Source organism: Eleginops maclovinus, chromosome 11 (genome assembly GCF_036324505.1).
Source record: "Eleginops maclovinus isolate JMC-PN-2008 ecotype Puerto Natales chromosome 11, JC_Emac_rtc_rv5, whole genome shotgun sequence".
Taxonomy (NCBI): Eukaryota; Metazoa; Chordata; class Actinopteri; order Perciformes; family Eleginopidae; genus Eleginops; species Eleginops maclovinus.
The window spans coordinates 14818983-14842560 of NC_086359.1; the positions used below are offsets into that span (position 1 = coordinate 14818983).

At 37.5% G+C, this 23578-nt stretch overlaps 1 protein-coding gene across 1 annotated transcript in view; it reads left to right on the forward strand.

Moving 5' to 3' along the window:
- sgcd (sarcoglycan, delta (dystrophin-associated glycoprotein)) overlaps positions 1 to 5636 on the forward strand; it is a 98256-nt gene extending 92620 nt beyond the window's left edge. Inside the window, exon 8 of the mRNA XM_063895594.1 lies at positions 1357 to 5636. Within this exon, the coding sequence (XP_063751664.1) occupies positions 1357 to 1542 (186 nt within the window). The 3' untranslated portion in view covers positions 1543 to 5636. The remainder of the gene's footprint in view (positions 1 to 1356) is intronic.
- The last annotated feature ends 17942 nt before the right edge of the window (positions 5637 to 23578 follow it).

Here is a 23578-nt window from a genome sequence, read left to right on the forward strand (position 1 = left end):
CACGATGTCAAAGAAATTGCATAGTTGCAAATTGAGTTCAATCTTTAGACTACTTAACATTCTAGGCAACCAACAAAGTGGAGTGCTAGGATTTTATATGCCAAAGACACTATTTGTGTGAGTACAATCCTGTGAGTTAGAGGTTCTGCAAAGAAAAACAAAAGCTTAGCTACGGAGAGCGGGTGAAGAGATTTGCTTTGAGAGCAATTAAAGTGAAAAGACGAGAAGAGACACATGCTTCAGCGGGGGCTTGCTTAGGTAAAGATTAAAGGGGAAAAGAGGAGTTTTGAGCCAATAAAGAAAGAAAATAGGTTCTTCTTCTGGTCTGAATGAAGTGTGAGGATCTTAGGGAGATTGAACGTATTGTATTTTAAGTTGTGATATGAACAGGTAGAGACAGGACCAGCAGATGCAGTTTAACAAGGTGAAGTGATTTGAGGAATTCAAAAAACTGTAGGTGGTTTTCTGCCAAAAGTCACAAATCCTGACCTTCGACAGAAGACTCAGTCGTGTCCAGTTGGCCTCAGTCCAAACACCTTAATTCACCATCATCCAACTACTTAACTTGGACTTGTCCTTTGTGGGTTACATGTCCAAAGTCACTGTAATTCAACCCAGAAGTCCAGACTTCAACCTTGTAAAGATGAATTGTGGTTTTTGCAGGGTATGAATTCATTCAAACAGAACAAACACAGGAAGCATGGGCCTTAATGGGTCGTACTTACAATCGGCACTACAGTCTAAACCCATGTTTATGAATAAAGATGCAAAAAGAACATTAAATCCATACTTATTTGAATACGTTGATGTTGTGCTATGTGATGGATAGTCAGATGTTTTAATATTTTGTGATTGTTATGTGTGTAAACGACTGCAGATTGAAATAAGCTTCTAGCTATTATCTGGCATTTATTCTCTTTAAGATTAATGTATTCTTATGCATTGATCAAGATATAATCATTTAAAAAAAGGATTGTATTCAACCTGTAGCTTAGTTTGTTGCTTTGTTTTTGGGTTACTTGGGTCACTGTCCAGCAGTGGTTCAAGTTCCATTTTTCTCCTGCTCATCAAGTAAGACAGGTTTATATGTGTAGCACCCTAAGGTAAGAAAAATCATTGAAATATAATAAATATTCAATTCTTTGCAGCCTGGAGCAAAGCTGCATATATTTCCTTCACACTGGGTCTGAATACATGTAGCAAAAAAACATGTTTCAATAAATGTTCTATTTCTTTAACATTTTCAAACTAAATTTCCACATGTTCATCCTCTTTAACTTAATCTCCCACATGATTTCCACTCATTACGTCTCCTCCCTGTTTCCCATCTCCCTGTTTTTTTCTCTTTCTACTCAGATCACGCTGGATGCTCGGAGGATTCGCCTGATGCGGTTGCCTGAGGGGAAGGCCTCCACCACCTCCTCGTCCTCTGGGAACAGGCAGACTGTCTACGAGGTTTGCGTTTGCCCTAACGGGAGGCTTTTCCTGTCCCAGGCCGGCACCGGATCCACCTGCCAGATCAGCAACAATGTCTGCCTCTAGGACTGATACACACATATATAAATAAATAAACAGATATCCTGAAAGACAAACGGTCAAAGACGGACAGATGTTCACATATCGCCTGCCTCCAGGACTGATAAACAGCAAACACAGACATAAAACTCAAAGACTGCCACAGCTGATGGAAATATAAACAATAGCAGATACTGTAACTATACAGACACACTGATGTATACACTTCACAAACAATCGCAAACAATCAGACTGATATTTAGGCTCAATCAATATGTTTCAACAGGCCAATACCGAAAATTTTGGATTGAAGCTGTGGACAGCTGATATTTTGTGCCAATATTTCAACGCTAAAAGATATTTTCTCCCCTAATTTTATACGTTTGTGTGGAAAAGCCTTTGAGATCAGCATTTACAGCATCATGGACAATAAAACTCTCCACTGAGTGTCAAACACATCTCTCTAAGCTCTTTATACATAAAGTACAGCACGAGTTATATGGCTTTTAAACTGAATTACATGAATAAATGGAAAAACGTGTTTCATTGCAGGTCTTAAAAACGTTTTAACACTGAGTTCAGAAAGATATTTCAAACTAGTTGTATAGATAGGACACTGACTGGCTGATATTAATATTATTTAATAAAAGGACAGTATTGGTAATATATCGGTCTGACCCTATAAATGACACTGCTATTTATTTATAGCATACAAACATGAGGATGCACACACTAGCTTATGGACATGCATTCACACAGTATACACATTTTAACATGGTGTACACACACACACCACTCACTGTCTTTGCTCGTAGGACCCTCCTGGTAGAAACCAAGAGGAGAATCTCCAGAGATTTACTAAAGGTGACACTGATCTGTTTATTTTCTCTCTCAAGAGCATATAAGTACGAGCATTACTAGGGTGATCACCCATAGCAACAGCCCACTCCTCCCCTGTGTTTTTATTATCAATTTTCCTAATTTCTCTTTTTTCTTCTCCACAGCGAGGTTAAGAGAAGTATTAATACTTTTGCTGTTGTTCATAACACATTCAAAGCCCATAGCCATACTGGAAGCACTTAATTAAGGCCATTCCTTATACAAATTGGGTCAGGAGATAGGATGGTCTAATGCAGTGGTTCTCAACCCAAGGGGTCCACCAGATTATGTCTGAGGGTTCCCAGATGGTTGCGGAAAGACAAAAAAGAAATACATTGACAATAAAATAACCTATTTTAGATGAGGGAAGGTTTTTTTTCTTGTTTACATATCATTGCCTGTAACAGTGTTATCATTTGCCTTAGATAACTAAAAGGTATGATGTGTGTTCGTGAGTGCAGGATTTCTGTGTCCAGGAGAAAAAAATCACATTAAAAAAATCCAGAGTGCCTGGAGTAAATTTAGCGACGCCTAGGTAAATGCTGTTCAAGGTAAACAAACACTAAAGAGATTATTCTGGGGGTGGTCACGACTCAAAAAGGTTGAGAACCACTGGTATAATTGAGAAAAGGACTGCATGGCTTATGAGATAATGGATACTTCAGCTCAGCCAGCACACAGGCAAATAAGGTTTCTAGTTTACCACCCCACTTTCACTATGGACTTTGCTTTGGGATGATGTCACTTGTGTTTAAATACATTTTTCTCGATTGGCAAATTTGCAGGATGTGAACATGGCAAGAGTGCTGCCTTGCAAACCTTAACTATAAACCACTGGTCTGTTGTGTTTTTTTTTTCTCTATTTTATTTGATGTGGTAATTTGATTTTTAACTGAGTAGAAAGCTGTTTAATCACATAGTGTTTTGCTTTGCCTGCGTAAATTATTTGTCCCCTTAACAATGTCACATCTTGCTATAATGCTTTCTTTTCCCACAAAACAGAACACATGTCATGCATTTCCGATGTGAGCTCAACAGCGGTGGTCACCCTACTTGGTTGTTGCACTGGGATATTTTTTTTTAAAAGGACAAACAAACTAATGCGAGCCACTCTGTTGAAAGAGGGGAACTGTGCCTGTGCCTTATGTCAATGCACTTGTGGCAAGAAGAAGCACATCACACAGACTTTCTTTGGCATCAACGAGTAACACAATCTCTGTTTTCAGTTCAGCTTCATCCAAATCACAAATCTCTCCCTCTGTGTGAATGCAAAGACCTTCAGCCATATCTGACTGTAGCCCCCCTGCTGTCAGCACCTGACTTTGCAAAAGGATGAGACATTTTTCTTTTTCTAATTACCACCAAACCTCCCCAATTTTGGATATTTTTGTTTTGTTTTTTGGATAAAATATTCTGTGTGAAAACATGTATGTGTTTCTGTTAATGTAAAATGTTATGTAAAAAGTTTCTCCAACAAGGCTATGTGTTAATTTCTTCGCATCTGGTGTCCTAAGATGTCAACAGCATTTTCATTCTTTGACAGTTTTGCTTATTTAATACTGTTGGACTGTATTACAGCCCCAAGCTTTATTCTAACCCAAATATATTCATCATAAGTGTTCTAAAAAGAATTACATTTAAAAACTGTGGATCTGAATAGATGTAAAAAAGTGGTTGTGTAGTGATTCGGTTCAGACAATAGGTGAATTTGCCACAGCCAATACGAAAATGTTTCTAATAAAAAGGTTTTACTGTTGGTACTGAAAGTGTAAGAACCAGATATGTTGCCATAGGAAACAACCAACAACACAGAAGCATCATCAGTAGCGTTATAATTTGACAAAAACATAGGCATTAATTCATGTTTGACTTTATAAGGCACCAGATTCCGACTTCTTTGTGACGGAAACGCTTGACTGCGTGACAAGACGTAAAAATCTGGGTTACAACACCCAGAAACTACATCTTGTGTCTTGTGCAAACTCCTGAACACCCTCATAGGAGTCATGGCAGTCATTTATATCTCATGATTTTTAAAGTGAACATCCTTTTAAAGAGTCAGGTGTACCGACCCTCTCGCTGTCTCTCAGCTTCTCTGTCGATATATATTAAAGGACTCTCAGAAATATTTCACCACAAAGTTCAAACTGATGTATTGTTTTTTAAATATATGTACACAAGAGAAATACAAATTTTTATACGGTTATATTTGTAAATAATGTATGTATAACCGTGTTGGTGGGCATCACACGATACACGCCGACGAAAGAGAAGCATCGACCTTTTGCAAAAGGGAAAGCCTTTTTATAAATACATCAGTATGTTTTTTTTATAGGAAAAGGGCGAAAAAAATAATGTTAAAGGACTCTTGAGTTAGCATGTACAGCAAAGCATACAATGTTTGCCTGTGGAGAACAACCTGGTTTTGTTTTTATGCCTTCTCCTTCCTGTACTACCTGCTGAGCTCAGATGTTTCACACAAACCTGCTTTGTGTTTTTTTTAGTTGTTGTTTTTATGTTGGGCCCGAGGTCTTTGCATTCTCTCCAAGTGCGCTGTGTGTGTACATTTGTGCTACTATGGGTGAGCTTTTGTTTTGCTTTTTCTGCTCCACAGAACGTGTTGAATGATTCTCAGAGAAACCAAAAGTAAAGAGAAACAATGAAGGAAATACTTGAGCTGCAACAATGGGATTGATACAGAAATGGCCAACGGAAATCCACTTAATGCAAAATAGGATCAACAAATTCATGTTCGGATCAAAACCAATATTTTTAATCAGACCACAAACTATTGAGAAAACAGAAGTATACTTTAACTATTGGATTGCATAATGCATAAATGTTGTAATCGAAGTAACCTAGAGTTGATCCAATGATGACACTGATGAGGCATGACCCAGTGGATTATATGGGTGATTAATTATTAATATTGCCCGGATTACAGTATGTGATGCAGCCCTGTGTGTTCATGCTGAGTGCGCTGTACTTCTTTCCTAACATCCATCCTGAATATTTACATTTTTCTGCATTCATCAGTCTGAAACTGCCATTCATGGAGTAGTTTTCAAAGATGCCAAAATAAAAGGCGTTGTTCAAATTGACTGCAGTAGTCATTGGATCCAAATAACAACTAAAAAATATGATGTTGACATTAACACTGATGGGACTTTACCACAGAAGGTGGCGAATGTTCCGTTAATATTGTATTTTGTTTTGACTCAGAAAAAAACGAAAAAAAATTGCACTCGTTTTTGTTCAACCTTTGTTAAAATGACACCATGTTTTAAATGTTCCAGTATATTTTCACTTATGTTTGAATATGGATAGAAAAAATCCGGAAGATGTCTGATGTTTTGGAAAAATACAATGAGCAGCAGAAGCTAGTAGCTAGCTAAGAGACAATGTGTATATTATTGGTTAATAAAAGTCAGTGGTATCTCTAAAACCTTAGAGTACTGATACGCTTTTTTGGCAATAGGCTTATGGTCATATTTATGACTGAATGTAATAAATATGGTAAAATGTATTTCACTGTTATACAAATAACATGAAATTCAGCTGTGTAGAAAGTCTAACGTTTTCAGAGGTTCAGAAGGCATTTCATAAAAATGTGACTTTGATCTGAATGTGATTTGTCTCATCTTTTAAGAAACAGGAAGTCGTCTGTCCCCTGCGGCCGAGCATCTCTGGAGCAAGTTCCTTTTCATCTGCAGTGCAAACATTTCTGCAACAAGGTACAGCGCACTGGGTGAATGGAGGACAAGAAAGATAGCACAGAATTATGAGGAAAGCCATTTCCAATGTATCTGTATCAGCGTATAATAGTGTTTTATTTCTATTAAGTCATAGCTAGATTGTAGAGATGACATTTAGGTCATGTCCTCAGTATTTAATCTTCTTTTTGTGAATTATTTTGTCCTTGGGGGAGAGTTGCAAATGATATATATATATATATATATGTTAATACAGTCAATTGCAATAAAAACAGACATCGGAGAGTGAAATCGGATTTAATCTATCCCAAAAAATTACTGTTTAATCCTAGTTTCCACATTTCCCTGATGTCTTCATCGTCTTCATGGCATTCTGATGGTACATGATTAATCATATGTGTGAAATTGTTTTCCCGACAGCTTTCATGCCTTTTTTTATTGTGTCTGAGCGTTAAAATCATTGAAGGAGATTAGATTTATTTCAGTTCGAAATACAAAGACGCCCTGGAGCTTATTCGCACGCGTTAATGAAGCTTTTTATTCAAAAGAAAGAAGACTGTATTTTTCAAGAGAGAAAATGTGGACGGTCATTTAAATCCAGGCCTTTTTTTACCAAAGTCAAACATAATTTCGTCATCGACAAGCCAGCAGTGGTTCAAGAAACCGTCCTGTTACTGAAAGTCAGATATTAAATCCCACAGAACAGATACATTAGTCTGTTTAAAGCTGCTGTAGGGCATCACTGCCACATTTGCTCGAAACTAACTTCACTTTCCTTCAGCGTATTTTAATTTGATGGTTTTCAGCCGACCCTAATGCTTAGCTCTGGCAGAGTTCATTCTAGGTCATGCCTCCTTTCTTGTTTGCAGTTTTATCAGCAGGGTGAACCGGTGCCAGCCCAGATTAATCCGTGCTCCTCGCTTTCTTCATCTCATGATGGCAAGCCCACTGCAGAGCAACTGTTTGATCAGAGAAGCTGGCTCAGAGAATGTGCGTCAGCGGGTTGACTCATTAGCCAATCTTCACTGAGCGACGTCTAACCTACAGCTACAGATCCGCTGTGAAAAGTATTCATCTGAGCATGTCGTTAGCATTTTTGTCCATATATTTTAAAACAACTGACCTAGACTGGAACTGGCAACAAATCACATTTAAATGGTTTTTCTAAGAAACAACATTATATTTCTTTATCACAACAATAACTGTCAAAGGATAAAAGTTATAAGGATTGGCGACTTTCCCATCAATATTCAATATGCCAATTTAATTCAGTTAAAAGGGGTTTTGACTGTTTTTTTTCCCTCTCTTCTTTGTCATTTGAACAACACTACTGGCTAAGTAAGGGCGTTTCAAAGTCAAGTGTCTTCGTCACAGAAAGGCAAAGATTTTACATGATTGTGTGCCATTTCACAGCGGGTCTTTTAAGAAAAGCACTTCTCCATACAAAGAGCCACTCCCTAAAGATGACTTTTCTCTGAGATTATTGGAATAAGAAGCCCACAAAGCTGAGAGGGAGTTATTGACTGGCTTTCTCTCTGTCTCATGCTTCGGCTGAAAACAGAAAGAAAAAGGCTTTCTCTTTTTATTAAGGATGTTACCTAAAGGGCAGCATGAAGGGGAATGAAGTCTTTGTAATGCATTATTCCTTGAACAACAGTATGAATACGGAAAATGTCTTAATAGACATATAAAGGATTATGGCTTACGGCTGTTGGATCAGGGAGGCTGGTGCTATTTGTCGAGCAAGTTCCCACAGAGAAGTGATTTCACCTGTGATTAAATATTAAAGTCACCTTTTGTTTGAAGCTGGTTTGAATATTTTATGCTTGTCTGACACACCTACAAGTCAGCTGTTTAATGGTGGTGGTTCTGATTGACTCCGCTCAACTGTTGCACATTTTCTTCTATATAGTTTTCGTTTGTTACAGGCAGGAAAAGGGGGGTTTGATTCTTCTCTTATTTCTTCATTCAAATAATGCAAGTTATGTGTCTCTCAGCTCTTTTATGTTGTGGATGGAAAGGTTGTCATATAAGTTTTATTCATCACTTTGCTTTTATCCGCACTGGCTGCTGAGATTCATCAGAAGCTGTAAATTGCCATCATTTTTTTCGTTTTGATTTCTGCTTCATCTGCAGTGAGTGTAAAAACTTTAATAATTGTGTCTGAGCTTTTTTTGTGTCTAGTACGTACTGTCTGATATTTCAAGTTACTTCCGAATGAGGTGCCAGGGGGCTGAAGTTTACCTGCACATGAATGTTAACACATACCTGTAATCATCCTTTACTGATTTGGGACATTGGCATTTTTGTGAACACTCTCAGGATTGTTTTTTTCTTTAACAAAGGCATAATAATAATCCAATGAATTACGTCAGTAAATGCTCTAAAATGTTACTTTCTGTATACACAAAAGATTACTTTTTGCTCATACAGTGATTTCACTTTAGGTGTTTCCTTATTTCCCCTGAAACCGCTGTAAACACATGCAGAGCCAACATTTCTGTATCTAGAGAATGAAGTTACAAATGTTCACAGATAAAGGCTTGCCAACAATGTTGGACATAAAACTAGTGTTTTAGAATTAGGAAATTTGGACCTGTTTCAGTTTTGAAAGTCAAAAAATCTCAAGCAATTACTGAGTGCCTGGCACTGATCTGATCTCACAGAGCCAGATGTGATGTTGTCACTTAACGGTAAAAAATAAACACTGGCGGCAACGGTCACATTGTGGTCTCACGTTGCATTAAAATCTGCTTCTACAAAGCACAATCTCCAGAGTTGTTGTAACAATTTTGATGTGCCTGGATCCAGTCACCATCCCTGAGATCTGTCATATATTTTTTGTTAATAATTGTAATTTTCAGTTACTTTTCTTGCCATTATCATGTCATTTATCATTAATTGACACCTGACTTTTTAGGGATGAAGTGGATTATTAAGGCAAATGGCTTTACCTGTGAGATGGGAGTGGCAATGGGTTTTTCTCTCTTCTACTGGCAGCTTCCAATTATTTAAGGCAGGGTTCAAATGTCTTTTAGTCTTCTAGAGTACTGTTTTCTTTTTATCTCTGAGTGTTTCTAAGTATACCTACTGCTCAACAAGAAACCTTTTTTTTTTTTATGGTATATCGATGAGGTAAAAGCTTTACACACCAATGCTAACCCTAACTAGGTGATTTAACTAATTGTGGCTGCATAGCCCTGCACTCTGACTGTGTTCTTCACAAGGTTTGATGCTTTCTTTGTATTGCTACCCTGATGGATCGGTCACACCTGATTTTACCAAGTGAAATGAACTTCATTCTCTCTTCTACTGCTTTTTTTATTCCACGATTCAGCTTGATAACCAGGGATAGAAATGTGAGCCAAATTAGCAACTGCACATCTCATAATCATTCCGTGCTGAAACTGGCAGCAGGTTTCACAGAACAGTCCAGAAAATCTACTCCCCTTTTTTCCTATTTTTTTTTCTGGTCCATTGTGGTCAGTGGTTTGTGCTGACTGAGCGTTGTGTAATGTCAGTATTCAGTTCTCCCTCTGCGGGTGTTGAGATGGCAACATTTTTTTTCTTCTACTTCAGGCAGTGCGCTCTCTTGTTGTGATCTTAAACTGTACCATTTTTCCTCATCTTAAATACACTTGGAGGAATCACATGAATGATCTACTGTGGTTGCACAGTGGTTGTACTCTCACCAGGGAACAATAGCTACATTCATGCATCACTAAATAACAACCAAGCGATATGAAGAGGGCTAACGCCTATTAAAAGGGCATTGTTGCAGCTAATGTTTCCTTCGCAGAAACTTTACGAACTGTGAAGGGCGTCTTTGTCCTGAATCTCTGAGCATTCCTGATCATTACACTAGCATGCATACATCAGAAAGGTCAAATGCTACCGATTCTCTAGCAGAATCTCAAAATTTTAGCCTCCGGATCCAGAGAGCTTCATAGCATAGAAACAGCACTGGTGACAGTTACAAATGACCTTCTAATTTCATCAGACAAAGGACTTGTCTCTGTACTTGTCTAGTTGGATCTTAGGGCTGCAATCGAGACCATTGACCATCACATTCTATTACAGAGACTGAAACATCTACTTAGCATTAAAGGAACAGCACTACGCTGGTTTAAGTGCAATTTATTTGACTTTGTATCAGTTTGAACAGGTTAACGAGGAATTCTCAGTATATGCCAAGTCAGTACCGCAACATTCTGTAAATGGTGCAATTCTATTCACCATATAATGCTTCAGATGTTATAGAATACATGCATTAATGTTCATTCTTTTGCAGATGATACATTATGTTATCTATCAATCATAGCAGGTTGAAAATATTAAGTTAGAAGAAATAAACGGATACCCTAAGGACCTAATGTAAAACCTGGATGACTTGCTGCTGTTGTTCATTTTGCACCATTTGATTTGACTTGACGCTTTTACCTTTTAGTTTGGGTTGAATTTAAAATATATCGCCTGTATCAGATCAAACTGTTTTGTGTTACTCTTGCACCCTAAGTTGCAGGGATTGCCTGAGCACATTAAGGCCCTGACTCTTTATAAACTTTGTTTGTTGACATGACGAAGAGCCTTTACTGAAAAGAGGCAGGCAACAGCAGGAATTATGCAGTTCAAGCTGGGAACTAATTAGCTGTTCAGTGATTGAAGGCTGGCGTGCAGGAGCGGACCTTCCTGTACGGCTGCAGCTTTGGAATAACACTGCTGTTCTTTATCAACTAAACAGTGAATCAGGCTGCACAAGCTGTTAAAAACTATTTTAATGGTAGTTTTATGCCCTTTACATGGACAGTGTGAGTGTGGTATTTTGGGAGAAAGGATCAATAGAACTGTGCAGGACTAATTAGTGATGTGTCTCTGTTTGGCTGAATAAGGAATCCTGTGGTTCACATGGGATTTGAAAGATAATGACAGGAAGGTTTTGGTGGTAAAGGTATTCTTCTTTATCATCTTATGCAACATTTTGCACTCTAATGAGTATTTGGGGCAGCAGGACATGTATACAGAGTCAAAATAAACTGTATTGTGTGTTTGTTCATGAGGGTCACCCAGTGCACCCAGTGGCTTGCTGATGTGTGAAATAGTCTTTGGAAAAGCAATGAGCTCTAACGCACAAGATATAAATCAGCCTTTGATACACACACATACATCGATTTTGGTATGTATTGAAACAGAATGTTGAAAAAGAGAAAAATAACACCACATTAACCTTTATTATTGCTCAATTTCAAATGATATTCACTGAATTCGAACAAAAACACTTGAGATAACACATTACTTAAAATAGTAGGTATTTCTCAGATCCTCATATTTGCCTTGTTTCATACCTAAGCAAATTGATAGCTGAATGAGAAAAGTCTAAGTAAAAATTCACTCAGTATCTTTCTTTCCCTAAAATACACTGCAACCTGTCTGCTTTCTCTTCCCTTCAAACTATACATTACGATGATATAAAAACGATTCTCTGTCACCATAAAAATAACCTTTTGAAAGGTTACATGACCATTATTTGGAGTAAAGAAGCCAGACTGAAAAACTTTTTTAATTATTGGCTGGTATTCAGGAAGCTTTGCTGCTCTGCTGGACTGTAAAGAGAAACAAAAGATATAAAGGGAGAGAAAAGAGTGGGTGAGAGTGTGAGAGTGAGAATGTGAGACCGTCGGGAGCCATAAGACTGATGATATCCTCTGAGGCTTCCGGCCTTGTTGGGATGTAAACAGAGAGAGACAAAAGTGCCTTTTAATATCAACTGACATAAACATGCTGCTCATATCAACATGTTGTACAAATATGATTTAGAAGGCTTACAGTTATATCCGGCATTAAAATATATGTCTAGGAAACATAATGAAATCAGATTTCTCATTCACTCGTAACACATATTGTTTGCGTCGTAACAGATGTATCTTCTGAAAGAACAAATAGCAATAATCGTGTGTTTTTGCAGGTTAAATCATAACCTTTATTTAGTATTATGGGTGGGTATACATCATCTGGGTTTTTTATTGAAATCTTAACCTTAATTAGACAAATAACCCAAGAAATAAATGATCAACTAGTAATGAGAACAGAATTAAAAGATTTCACTAAGTTAGAAATTGAAAAAAATATCTGTTTGGGACAGATGTTTTTAACACATTTTATACAATTCATACATTTATACACTCGCTTTCTTGCCAAGATTTAGGACAGAAGATCAAGACCACTCTAAGTACAGGCAGCAGCTTGTTAGCTTAGCTAAGCATAAAGAGTGGACACAGGGGGAAGCAGATAGCCAGACTTAGTCTAAAGTTCTAGAAATGAATTGCACTTCTATTCATAACCTAGACCCCAGTACGGCATACGTCATGATGTCTCCATTTATTAATCATTGCTTTATTTGACCATTATGTCAACAAATGTGTTTATAATTTACTTTATATCACATATTGTGTCCCACCAGGACTGATGTGTGTTGTGAAGTATAAGCACCCTCAGTGGGCTCTTCAGACATGACGTTGGGCCCCAAACTGCTATATCCTGTTGCTGGGTTGATTTTTGGTTTTTGTTTGTTGGTAAAGAAGTATTAGGTTTCCAGTTGTGCCTATGTTGGCCTTGAGTTAAGTGTTGAAAGTAGTTTGTTAAACTCAGCACAAAGTTGGTTCATTTTGGCAGCTTGATTTTTTTTTCACTCTTTATACAAAATCTCTGTGGTGTGTCTTTTCAGCAGCGAGCTAAATCATTTATTTAATATTTTATTTTTAGTATCTCCTGGAGCTTGTTGCAACCAACGCTCGCTGGGGGAGAATACTTTTTATTGTGTTGCTTCCAGAATTGACATCCGTTTATGGCTAAAACAAATATAGAAGGCATAGCTACAACTGTTATCATGACTTTCAAAAAATAGAAACTTTGTGCTGCTTCCTGCTTTGCTGCATTATTAGGGATGGACAGTATTGATCATTTTGCTGCAGGACAATTAAAAGTTTGTGATCAATGTTGATGTTTCCAGTACCTGTGACATCAAAGTGCAGCTTGGAGATCATAATCATCACTTGTGTGCTCAAGCTTTGGCAACACGAGGTATACTGTATGCGTTCTAAGAATTGTGAGAGAAAAAACTCAAATGTGAACTTCCAATCACTGTGCTATTAGACTCTCAGCCAATAAAGCGTGGGGGGAAGTGAGGCATTCATCATCAGTTTTCTACAAGGTCAAAGTAAACCTTTCAAACTCTCTGTGAACAGTCAGCTGAAGAACAATATACAGTTAATGGATCGCTCCATTTATATTCACTGGATACAGACTTCATTATGCTGCCAGCTCGGATTGAAGATATAATGTAAAATAGAGTATTTTCTGTCAAATTTGCCCAGAAATATTGTTTAATATTTGTAGTATCTTGATATATATATATATTTTGTTTTGCTAAAATGTCTTTAGAAATACACGAACAAAGGCAGACGACGGATAATTGCTCAAATGTTCTTTTTCAGCTAATGTGCATTGTGAGTTTCTTATACACAAACCAATCACACATTACAATACAGGTAATGCAAAGGTAGAAACACAGAAACACTTCTAATGGAACAAGCAGGAGACATAAGGCCTGTCTAGTTCATCAATTTGCATTGAAAACAGAAGATCTTGTCCGTCGTCTTCTTTTTGTTAGGGATCACTAGACTGAAGCGTTTTTCTCATCAGAATGGCACATCTATTCATTCTTTTCAGGAGAGCTGACAGCGTTAACAAATGTGATGTCTCCATCTTGGCAAAAGGTATGGTTTGAAGTGCCAATTGCAGAGGATCTTCTAAATGTTTTCTTTATGTTAAAGCACTTAGCATATTGTCAAGACATAGTATTACACTCACTTCTACTTTATCATACTTATATCCATCAAACTCAGTATGCGATGCTCCCCGAACAGAAAAAGGTTTCATACTGAAGAGAGTGTACAGTTTCAGGAATAAAAGTGAAGAAATGTGCAAAGAGGTGGATTTTTATTTGGTAAGACAGCAAACCGCTTGCTAAATATGATAGCCCCTACTTGATATGGTTGTATAATATGCCCATAATGTGGTTTAGGCAGGTGAGTTATATAGATGTGCGACCCCCATAAACTTGAATTGATTGGGAAATTTGGTATGGAGACCAAAACCATTTTTTTTAAAGCAGACTGTAAACATGTTAACTATACAGCTTTGTGCAAAGATCGATTTAAACATAAAGTCTGACTAGTATTTGAATTCAAAGAATAACTGAACACATCTTTGATTTATGGCCTTTGAGTGAAAGGGTGCATAGTCGCAGAACATAAATAAATTATTGTTATTCCAGTAATAAGTAAATGTACTATTTTGGCTTTTTACATGTGGAGTCTTTGAGCTTCACTGCGTTGATCCTAGCAATGTGTATCTGAAAGTGATTTTGTGTGTAAACGCCTGAGTGTGTTGTCAGCGCCTCAAACTGACAGCTGAACTATCCACCCAGCTTTAATTGAGTTCACACACACATTAGGGTTGCTTTGGGGAGGAGAAATAAAATAATAACAATAATAATAATAATAATGAAAACACCCTCTGCGCCATCATTTTTTCCCTGCGTCGCCTCCTGACACCTCGCAGATTGAGGCAGAATATTAGCGAGAGATTACATTGAATTCAGAAAAAGTTGTTTTGCCCGTGTCAAGCCCTCGGACTGACAGACACGGAGGAGCTGTTTGAGTGTTTATCAGCTGCCGTAGTGGACAGAGAATGAGGGGGAGGAGAAAAGAGAATCAGCTGCTGAAATCAGACAGAAAGAGGACGGATGGATGAATGATGGACCAGAGAATAAGATTATTAATGGGTGAGAGAGAGGGGGAGTGAGTGGAGGGTATGTGGGAGGAGAATGATGCAATATGCGCACGTAAAGAAGTGAGGTGGTGAGGGTGAGTTTAGAGACCTAATGAATTTGTGTGGGAGTGGATAAGGGAGAGAGGAAAGGAGGGACAAAGGAGGAAGGGAGTAGATGCGATGATTCAGAAAGAGAATAGGGGATGAGAAGAGGGAGAGGAGGGAGAGAGGGAAAGGGTAGGGATTTAATGAATTGAATTGAAGTGAGAGAAGAATGGACGCAGCAGAGGAAAAACGTGTGAGAGCATGTGAGAAAAGTGTGAAATTTAGGAATTCCGTGCATGTAAACCAGTGATTTAAAGGTTAATTTAACAAAACTTTTACAGTAATTCATCATCTATGTCCACCATGCACGTGCAGAGATGTAAATTCATAATTCATAAAAGGGCAAGCTGAAGGTTTTGGTTACTTTTAAATAAATATATGCCTTGAATAACTACTTTTTTGTCAATGGATATTAAAATGTATGCATTGGAAACAAACCCATGGAGTTGGTTCAAATACAATTACATGACAGTTTATTAATGATACATGCAATGAAATTGAGTATACTTCAGTAAATTCTCCCCACATGTTAACTTGTTCTCTGACTGACGCTGAGTACTGCCGACAAGGATTCACTTCCTCTCCGGGCTCCATATTTCTCTTTCCATCTTCCCCATCAGTCACAATGCTTCAGCTATGACTGGCAATAAGAAGATGCTGATATTGTACGCCTAAGATACTAATGCTATGTGCCAAATAATGTGTTTAATATAATCCACATATCATATAACACTAAGGAACAGAATTATAAAAAGCAACAAATAGCTTTAAATAAGGTGAATTAAACACAGGTTATTATTGTTTGCGCTCTTTGTGAGATCATTTTATTGAAAAAGGGCACTTCTCTAATAGGAGACCAAAGGGCAGGTGTTCAAACCCCTATGAGGTCTCTCTGTGCATGTGCCTGGTGTCAAATATAAACATTCATGACCTCCGGAGAAATATCCCTAACCCTTCCCCTACAAAAATATGGTTGCATACGGAATTTTGTTCCTTTTCAGCCTTGGTGCCGACAGCAGATCATCTGGATCACAGTGGATTCACAGATATCCTATCCCTCTCCGTAGGAGGATGCTAGATGAGCCTTGGAAGCTGAATTGTTAGTTTTTTACCCAGCAGGACACGCTATGAAAGAAATGTACAATTACATGTTCCATGCTGACTGAAGTGCCTTTGAGTTTGTTTTCTGAAAAATATTTGACACCAACAAACATAATTTTGTTCCATCTCTCTGGGTGATCCCATTCCAGCCTCCATGGGCTTTCCCCAACAGAATTTATCCTCCTATCACACCTTCCATGATGTTCGCAATAATTACAAAAATATACACATAACATATTTTTCTCCCAGGAGTTGATGCGCCTTACAGCAGCAGATTAAATTATAAACACACAAGTGGTTATAGTATTATTTCTTTTACTTTTAATATCTGGTGGCTCCTCTCAGCTGCATTGGGGAAAGTAAGTTAATATGTGTCTTTCAATTTGTTTTATGATTTGAACCATATTTAGTTGAACAGTTGTTTTTCTGTTTAGGTGGCAATTTAAGTCTAAGGCTTGTGGAAAAGGCAATGTTCTGTTTCAAACGCACATTTTTGACAAAATAAGAAAATGTGAACTGTTGCATTGGGATCTAATAAGGCTTTGTATATTTCAAATGTATAGTTTGTCAGACTTTTATGAACATTTAACCAATATGCCATGAGGGAACAGGTCCAACTCTCTGTAAATATTTAGGCAAATAATTATTAAAAGGACAAATTCATAATGTATTACACTTTAAAGTCAGACATTTAAGGTTGCAGGAAGTATTGTTTGAGTATAATCATCTTTGCGATAAACCACTATCCTAACCTCAAGGGTTCAAGAATTGGTTGCAGATAAATAAACTGTGAACCCGGTATAAACTCATGGCTGACACTTCTGAGGACAAAACATATTCAACAATAAAGAGGAATGTGTCATTGTTACATTGGTGCAGCATGGACCAATGAGCATCACATGAGACTTTAAAAGACATGCTTGCACATGCGAAAATGCAGCGTGAGAGCGGCTGCAGACCAAAGCAGCGCTGCCCAGAGAGCAGTTAGAAGATTTGTAATCAAGACAGAGGTTGGCTTAACAGCTCAATTAGCAGCCATAATTAAAACACTCGCTCAAAGACAGATAGCATGGATCTCCGACTTCCTCTGCTCTCGCGCTCTGAAACAAATTTAACCTTAGCACACTCATGAAGAACAGTAGAAATAGTGTGCCGGGATTATCGCAGCACACACACTGAGAACATTATGCCTTTTCATGTATTCAGTAATGACAGAAACCAGGGAAAAGCTACCCATGCATGTGATTATTAATCAGCACCACCAACACACTTTAGTTTATATAATACTATGCTGCTGCGAGAATACCTTCTGTCTTTAGCTCTGATGCTCACAGATCTGAAACATAAGTTTAATATCTATATCAGTAGTGAAGGATAGAGACGCAGTGTGTTTAATTCTCAGTAGCCCAGCTGCTTGTTCAGTGAGCGGTGAGTTTAACCACTGAGGGGTTATTAAAGTGCATTAAAAGTTTGTCTTGACTTTCAAACAGTTTTTGTCCTGTGAGTTTGTGATATTACCTGTCATGTTTCCCCAGTATATCAGTTTAGTAAACTTGGTAAACTAAAGATATTGAAATTGCAATATGGCTGCAGACAAACCATCACTGGCATTTATATTTGAATGAAGACCAATATTGACACACATGCATTTCCTTTGCCTGTTTTTTTAATGACCTATAGTTCACACGTTATGACAGTATGTGGGGACCCATTATTTTGTATTAAGCTGTGGTTTTTATCTTATATTAGATCTTTCTGGTAGTTGGTCTTTTAGGATGCAATAAAAAAAACTGAAACGTTGACTTTAAATAAATGTAGTATGTCAACAGTTTTCTCATAACTGCATCAGTTTACCGTACAAGATATTAGGTTCAACTTAATTTTATTGCTTTCAACTAATTTGATACAGTTTGAGACATTTGTTGACATACATTTAATTAAAGTCACTGTTTCAGTTTCTCTAGTGTATCTGTCCGCAAAAGGAGGCTAAAGTGTAGCATGGAAATTAAATGTTTGTAAGGTTGTGTTTCTGAATCTATCAACATGCGATTTATGCACCTACGTGTTTGCAGTAAATTAATTCACTTTAAATTCCTAGGAGTAAGTAACAGCATTTAGTAAATGTGTTTTGCTTCAGACTCCTTTGATCCTCCACACTGAACCTCTGTGGCTTTCTGCAGTCAGAGGTGGGTGGATAAGTCACCAGAACCTGTGATGTGATTTCATTACTGCGTAATAATCCTTTACAGCTCGTCTCATCCTACACGTTACAACAATAAATCTAATCAACACGAGTGCTCAGGGTTGAGGGAAAACGAGCACAAAGAGCCGGTGAGAGAAACATTTTTATTTCTCTTGTCACTTTTTACTGTATCTTCTTGTTGCTTTATGGTTTCTCCCCACAGAATGTATGCTCCATTGTCCAACACTAGAGTTGTTATCATCTTGATTTGCTCCTGTTTCAGTTTTATTTATTTATTTAGTTGTTTCCTTCTTTGTGAAATCTTTATTTTTAGTTTGGGTTTTTTTTCGAACCATACTTCTTAAATATATTTACATCTTTTTGACTTATTTCAGTTTTTTCATTCCAATCAAGATTATTTCAGAGCTAATAAACATAACCCCCCTTGGCTCGTAAAGTATGTCTGTGTTATTGTTTCATCAGGATGTCTTCTGTTCTTCTTCAAACATTTACATATCCAAATGAAATCCCGACATTTCATTTTGAAAAGCTCAAGCTAAAACAATGGGCCAGAGGAGCTGAACATCATGAGATGAGAGGGAGCAATTGCAATCTCCGTTACTATGTGTCACTTTAATAAAAGCAGAGCCATAAAGCAGAGGATATTGGAAAGGCTGGCTGTAGCTCCTGTAAAGGATAAGAAGACAATCCTTCAGGTAGCTTCACAAACAGGCAAAGGGATTCAAGATTGGTGGTGGGGGCATTAACAAAGTTACCACTAATTGGCATTTGCTAACAGAGGCTTTTTCAGATGAAGTGTTGTTGACCGAACCCAGTCAATGAACATTATGAGCTCTGAGTAGGTGTTTATACTCTGCTGAATATAGTGAAATGTGATCCTGCAAGATATATCTTGATTTATAGGCATTTTACTGATTTATTTTTAAAACTGTGAGTGTCTGTAAGAAATTCTGAGACAAAAGTCAATCTCTAAATTAAGTGTCCTTGGGTAATTGCTGAGATCAAGTCAGTCCGACTCCTCCCAAGAATCTTTAGTCCTCTTGGTATAGTTTCAGAATTGTATTGAAGGCATCATTTCCAGGAGCCTGATCATAGGAAACCACAGTGTTCTTTTTAACACTGGGGTGGCTCCATTGTTTAATGTTCTTAACTGGACTGAACACACTTACTTCCACTGATTTCTTTTGTATAAAGTAAACACAAAAAATAATCTGCTGCTAGAGACAGTCGGCAAACAAAGTCACTAAACTAGTCTAAAATGAAATCTGACTTTTGCAAATGCAATAAGTTTCACAATATATAATATGTATAAAACAGAATCATGTGTATGTAAATATGTATAAATCCAACACCAATGTATAATGTATGCGGTGAATCTTACATTTTTTCCTTCTTTGTCGGATTAAATTTTACTGGGGAAATTAAACAGTTGGTTTACCCAAATCATATTAAAAGAAAACACAGCCTTTTTAACACTTATCTAATCATGTCCAGCCATGCAGGCAGCTTTAGTTTTATTTAACAAGAGCTGGAGAACTCAGAGCAGGAGTGCACAGGATTAACAAGCAAGAGATAAAAAGTAGGGAGAAGATGGGTGGAAGAAACAAAGTCGAGGTGAAAGGAGGAGAGGTGAAACGTGTTCTAATAAGCCGCTGCTGACTCACATCCTGCTGCCGGATTAATAATCAGCTCCGGATTGCCTGATTGAGAAATGTCATTGTCTTAAAGAAGCAGGGAATGGACAGCTGGCAAGGACATTAGAGGAAGAGCAATTTGCTATTTCCTGCAGCGGTGTTTTCATCAGTTATCAAGCTGCGTTGATACTTTCCCTCGGTGGACCATATGGGAGTTTGAAACATTTGAAACAAATAAAGTGTGAAGAAGCAGCAGTTTAATGTGCACTTTGTGATTGGAAAGATTGATATTTCTGGATGCAAAAACTGTAAATTATGCGACCTTATGTCCAGAAATGAAATGTTCTACAGCCATCTTGTAACATTGTATGATAATGTGTTGTTGTTTTTTCAGTAAGAAGTCTAAAATTGACAAATTCATTTTTCTGCACAAGTGCTTTGAGGACTCCAAGCTCACATTTACGATGGCAAATTGGTTTCGCAGCATATTTAAATCAAAACTGTAATGGAAATTTTAGGATTTGACAACAGACAACAAACGCACCAAGAACCAGGGTAAGAAAACTCCAATGTATTCATTCACAAGCAGTTTGTTTATTGGAGTTAGTCTTTAATGGACTGGTCTTAGCTTGTGATCAGATATAAACATCCATCTTATAAACAGTTGTGTTCATTTCCTGTTGTTGTTGAATGTTAAGTCTTGTGAGATAAATCCCTGCTTTTCCTTTTTAAGAGGTCTGTGAACCAAACTTTGTGGGGGCCTGAGTGATCTGGAAAACTAAAAAGACACTGCTGTGTCATTTGGTTAGGATTCTATTAATAATGTCCTTGTAAAATAAATGTAGTTTTCTTTGCAAAAAGTCCTGGATAATGTGTATCATCTCTATTTGTACTTGAAAGGACAGATAACTGGGCCTTTTTTTCAATACAGACTTATAGTTTTATATGCATTAATATTATATTCTAGCTGCTGTTTGTTTGCTCTCAACTTCAACACGCTCTCCATTTATATAAAATATGTTTTACTGTAAAATATCAGCCGGGAGGTGTGTCTCCTTTTCTGCATCTTCCTATAACAATCAGATCAGAAATCCTTTATTAGTCCCACAGCGGGGACTTTTGCAGAAAGTGCAGTGTAGCAAAATCTAGTGAGTATTGACTTATTGTAGTTCAGATGATGTTATTGTCATTGCTACATTATTCTTTTAATTTGTTGTCTCTTAGTCTTAATGCAATGTATGGCTTAACACAGATAATCATATTTATAGAAACCAGAAATTCATCAAATGTATTTTTTGGTAGTGTTTGATATTGTTTTAACAATGTATTCCTTCCTTTGTGTTGATACCACAACCTGAATGTTTATCCTGTGGTATTGCTGCTTGTGTCATGGTTTGTGAAAATATGTTTCCTCTATAATTTGTTCAACTCGTTTATTGCTTGGTTTAAAGAGGACATTGTTTGGTTTGGGTGCTTTATCTCTTCTTCGCAAAGTGATACAAGACTGTTTGTACCTATTGTGTTGCCGTAGCCCTGTTCAGCCTTCTCTTCCCTATCACACCTGCGTTGTATTAAGTCTTGTTTGCCCTGTTTGCCAATAATTGTGTCTCCCTCGTAATTTCTCTGCTACTTACTCCAGCTGTGTCTCCTTCTTGTGATTACATATCTGTGTATACAGTATATACATATGTGTGTTTCCTTTTGTTCCTGGTTACTTTGAGTCCATTGTGTTCTATGTGCAGCTAAAAGGTACATTAATTATTCCTTTTTATTCACATGCTGGTACAATGCCATGCAGTTCCTTTTTTGCATTTGGGTCAACCTGCATACATAATCATGACAGTTGACTGCATTAGAATCACCCCCAAGGCTGAAAAGTTGAGCATGGATTTAATGAATTCTTGAGATATGCAGAGAACATTTAAAAACAGACCGAGGTACCTTGCTTTAAACTTAGAAATCTGCTTTTGTTTTTTACATTACAGTATTACTTTGTCATTATTCTTTCGATTTCACTCTGGTCTGCTTAAGGTTTTAGGTTGTAGCCTTTATGTGTTTCACAGCAATCTTAAATGATATTGCTGGAGGGAAAGGAGTCCTGGCTGTTTACAGTTCAATGCGCTCACTGCTGTTCTGTGTCCGACTGAACTAAAGGCTTCAAAAGGTTCAAATTCAGCAGCTATTTATTTAACCTAATGTTTAAACTGCAGCCTGCAGGGCACACAGTGAACCGCAGGTGGTAGTTTTAGTTATAATTCGTTGATTCGGTTTTGTTCTGCCGATTTGTGCGCTTGCTCCATCCCTGCTGTAAAAACTCAACCTATCTGTTCAGCATGCTTCTTTCTGGACCACCCACTGCTTGTTACGAGCAACTGATGAAATATATGACTCTCCGTAGACAGTTTGAACTCTTCTTGCATGCCTGTCTGTTGCTTTGCTTTTGTATTTGTTGGATTGCAATTAGCGAGCATTGTTTGTCAAACAAGTGAACGTCAGCGCTGCGGGTGTCCAAAGAGAATGATAAACAAGCATGTCAGCCATAAAACGTCAACTCAGACTGCCTCCATATGTGGCGGTTGACGCTTGGGTAGTTTTGCAAAACCACTTAAAAACCCAGTCATCAATGACTCATACATGCACATAAACACAGAGCCTTTCAGACATATCATACAACGTATGCTAACACTAATATTTGTAAACGTGTTACACAAATACAAACATCATTGACGCCTTAAGATGGCTTTGATAGTTGATGAACTGTAGGAGTAATTGTGAAATTCTGAAAATAAACGACACATTAGCCTTGTTAATTTGCTCCAAACCAGTAGGGTCAGTTGATGCCAACGCGCCTGATATTTGTTTGCAACTTTTCAAAAGTTAGCTTAAAGTTTGTTTGACAATTAAATGACAACACGGCAAGAGATATCCTGTGATTAAAATAACTAAAAACTAAATGTGAAGTTTTTAATGATGTATTCCTTTTTCATTATGTATCAACTTGTATCACTTTAGTTGTGAGCATGTTTTCATTGAGCGTTCAAGTTAATAAATCTTGTACTTAAAGTAAACTTAAATGTATCCTTAGTGTGAACATACCACATAAACAAAACTTGGCTAGAACTATTTCAGTACAATACCATTTCATAGCTTCACTGCAGATTTCTTACAAATGCAATGGTGGTGTGCACTCGGCCCACCACCATCGCTCTAAATCACTACAGAGATAAATGACTTTGAGAGAAAAGCAACGATTGGGTGAGTTTTACTAATGTCATTTACAATTTTCTAGACTTTTACATTGGCTGCATGGATTGATTTTTGGCCACTTGGGTACAGATGATCTCCACTAAAGCTGACAGACACACAGCAAATGATCCTTGCAATCCAGGAGGAAAGCCCTGTTGTAATCCACACTAAAATTGTACTGCAGTGATTTAAGTAATCGTTTTGTTTAGTGGCCCATGCAGCAGATGCAGAACAAAATGGATCTTGAGCACACAACAGGAATGGTGCAGTCATTTCTGAAAACCTCTGAAAGGTAACAGCACAATTCTAATAACATATTTTGGTGCTTGTTATCAGGACATGTTTACCACTGC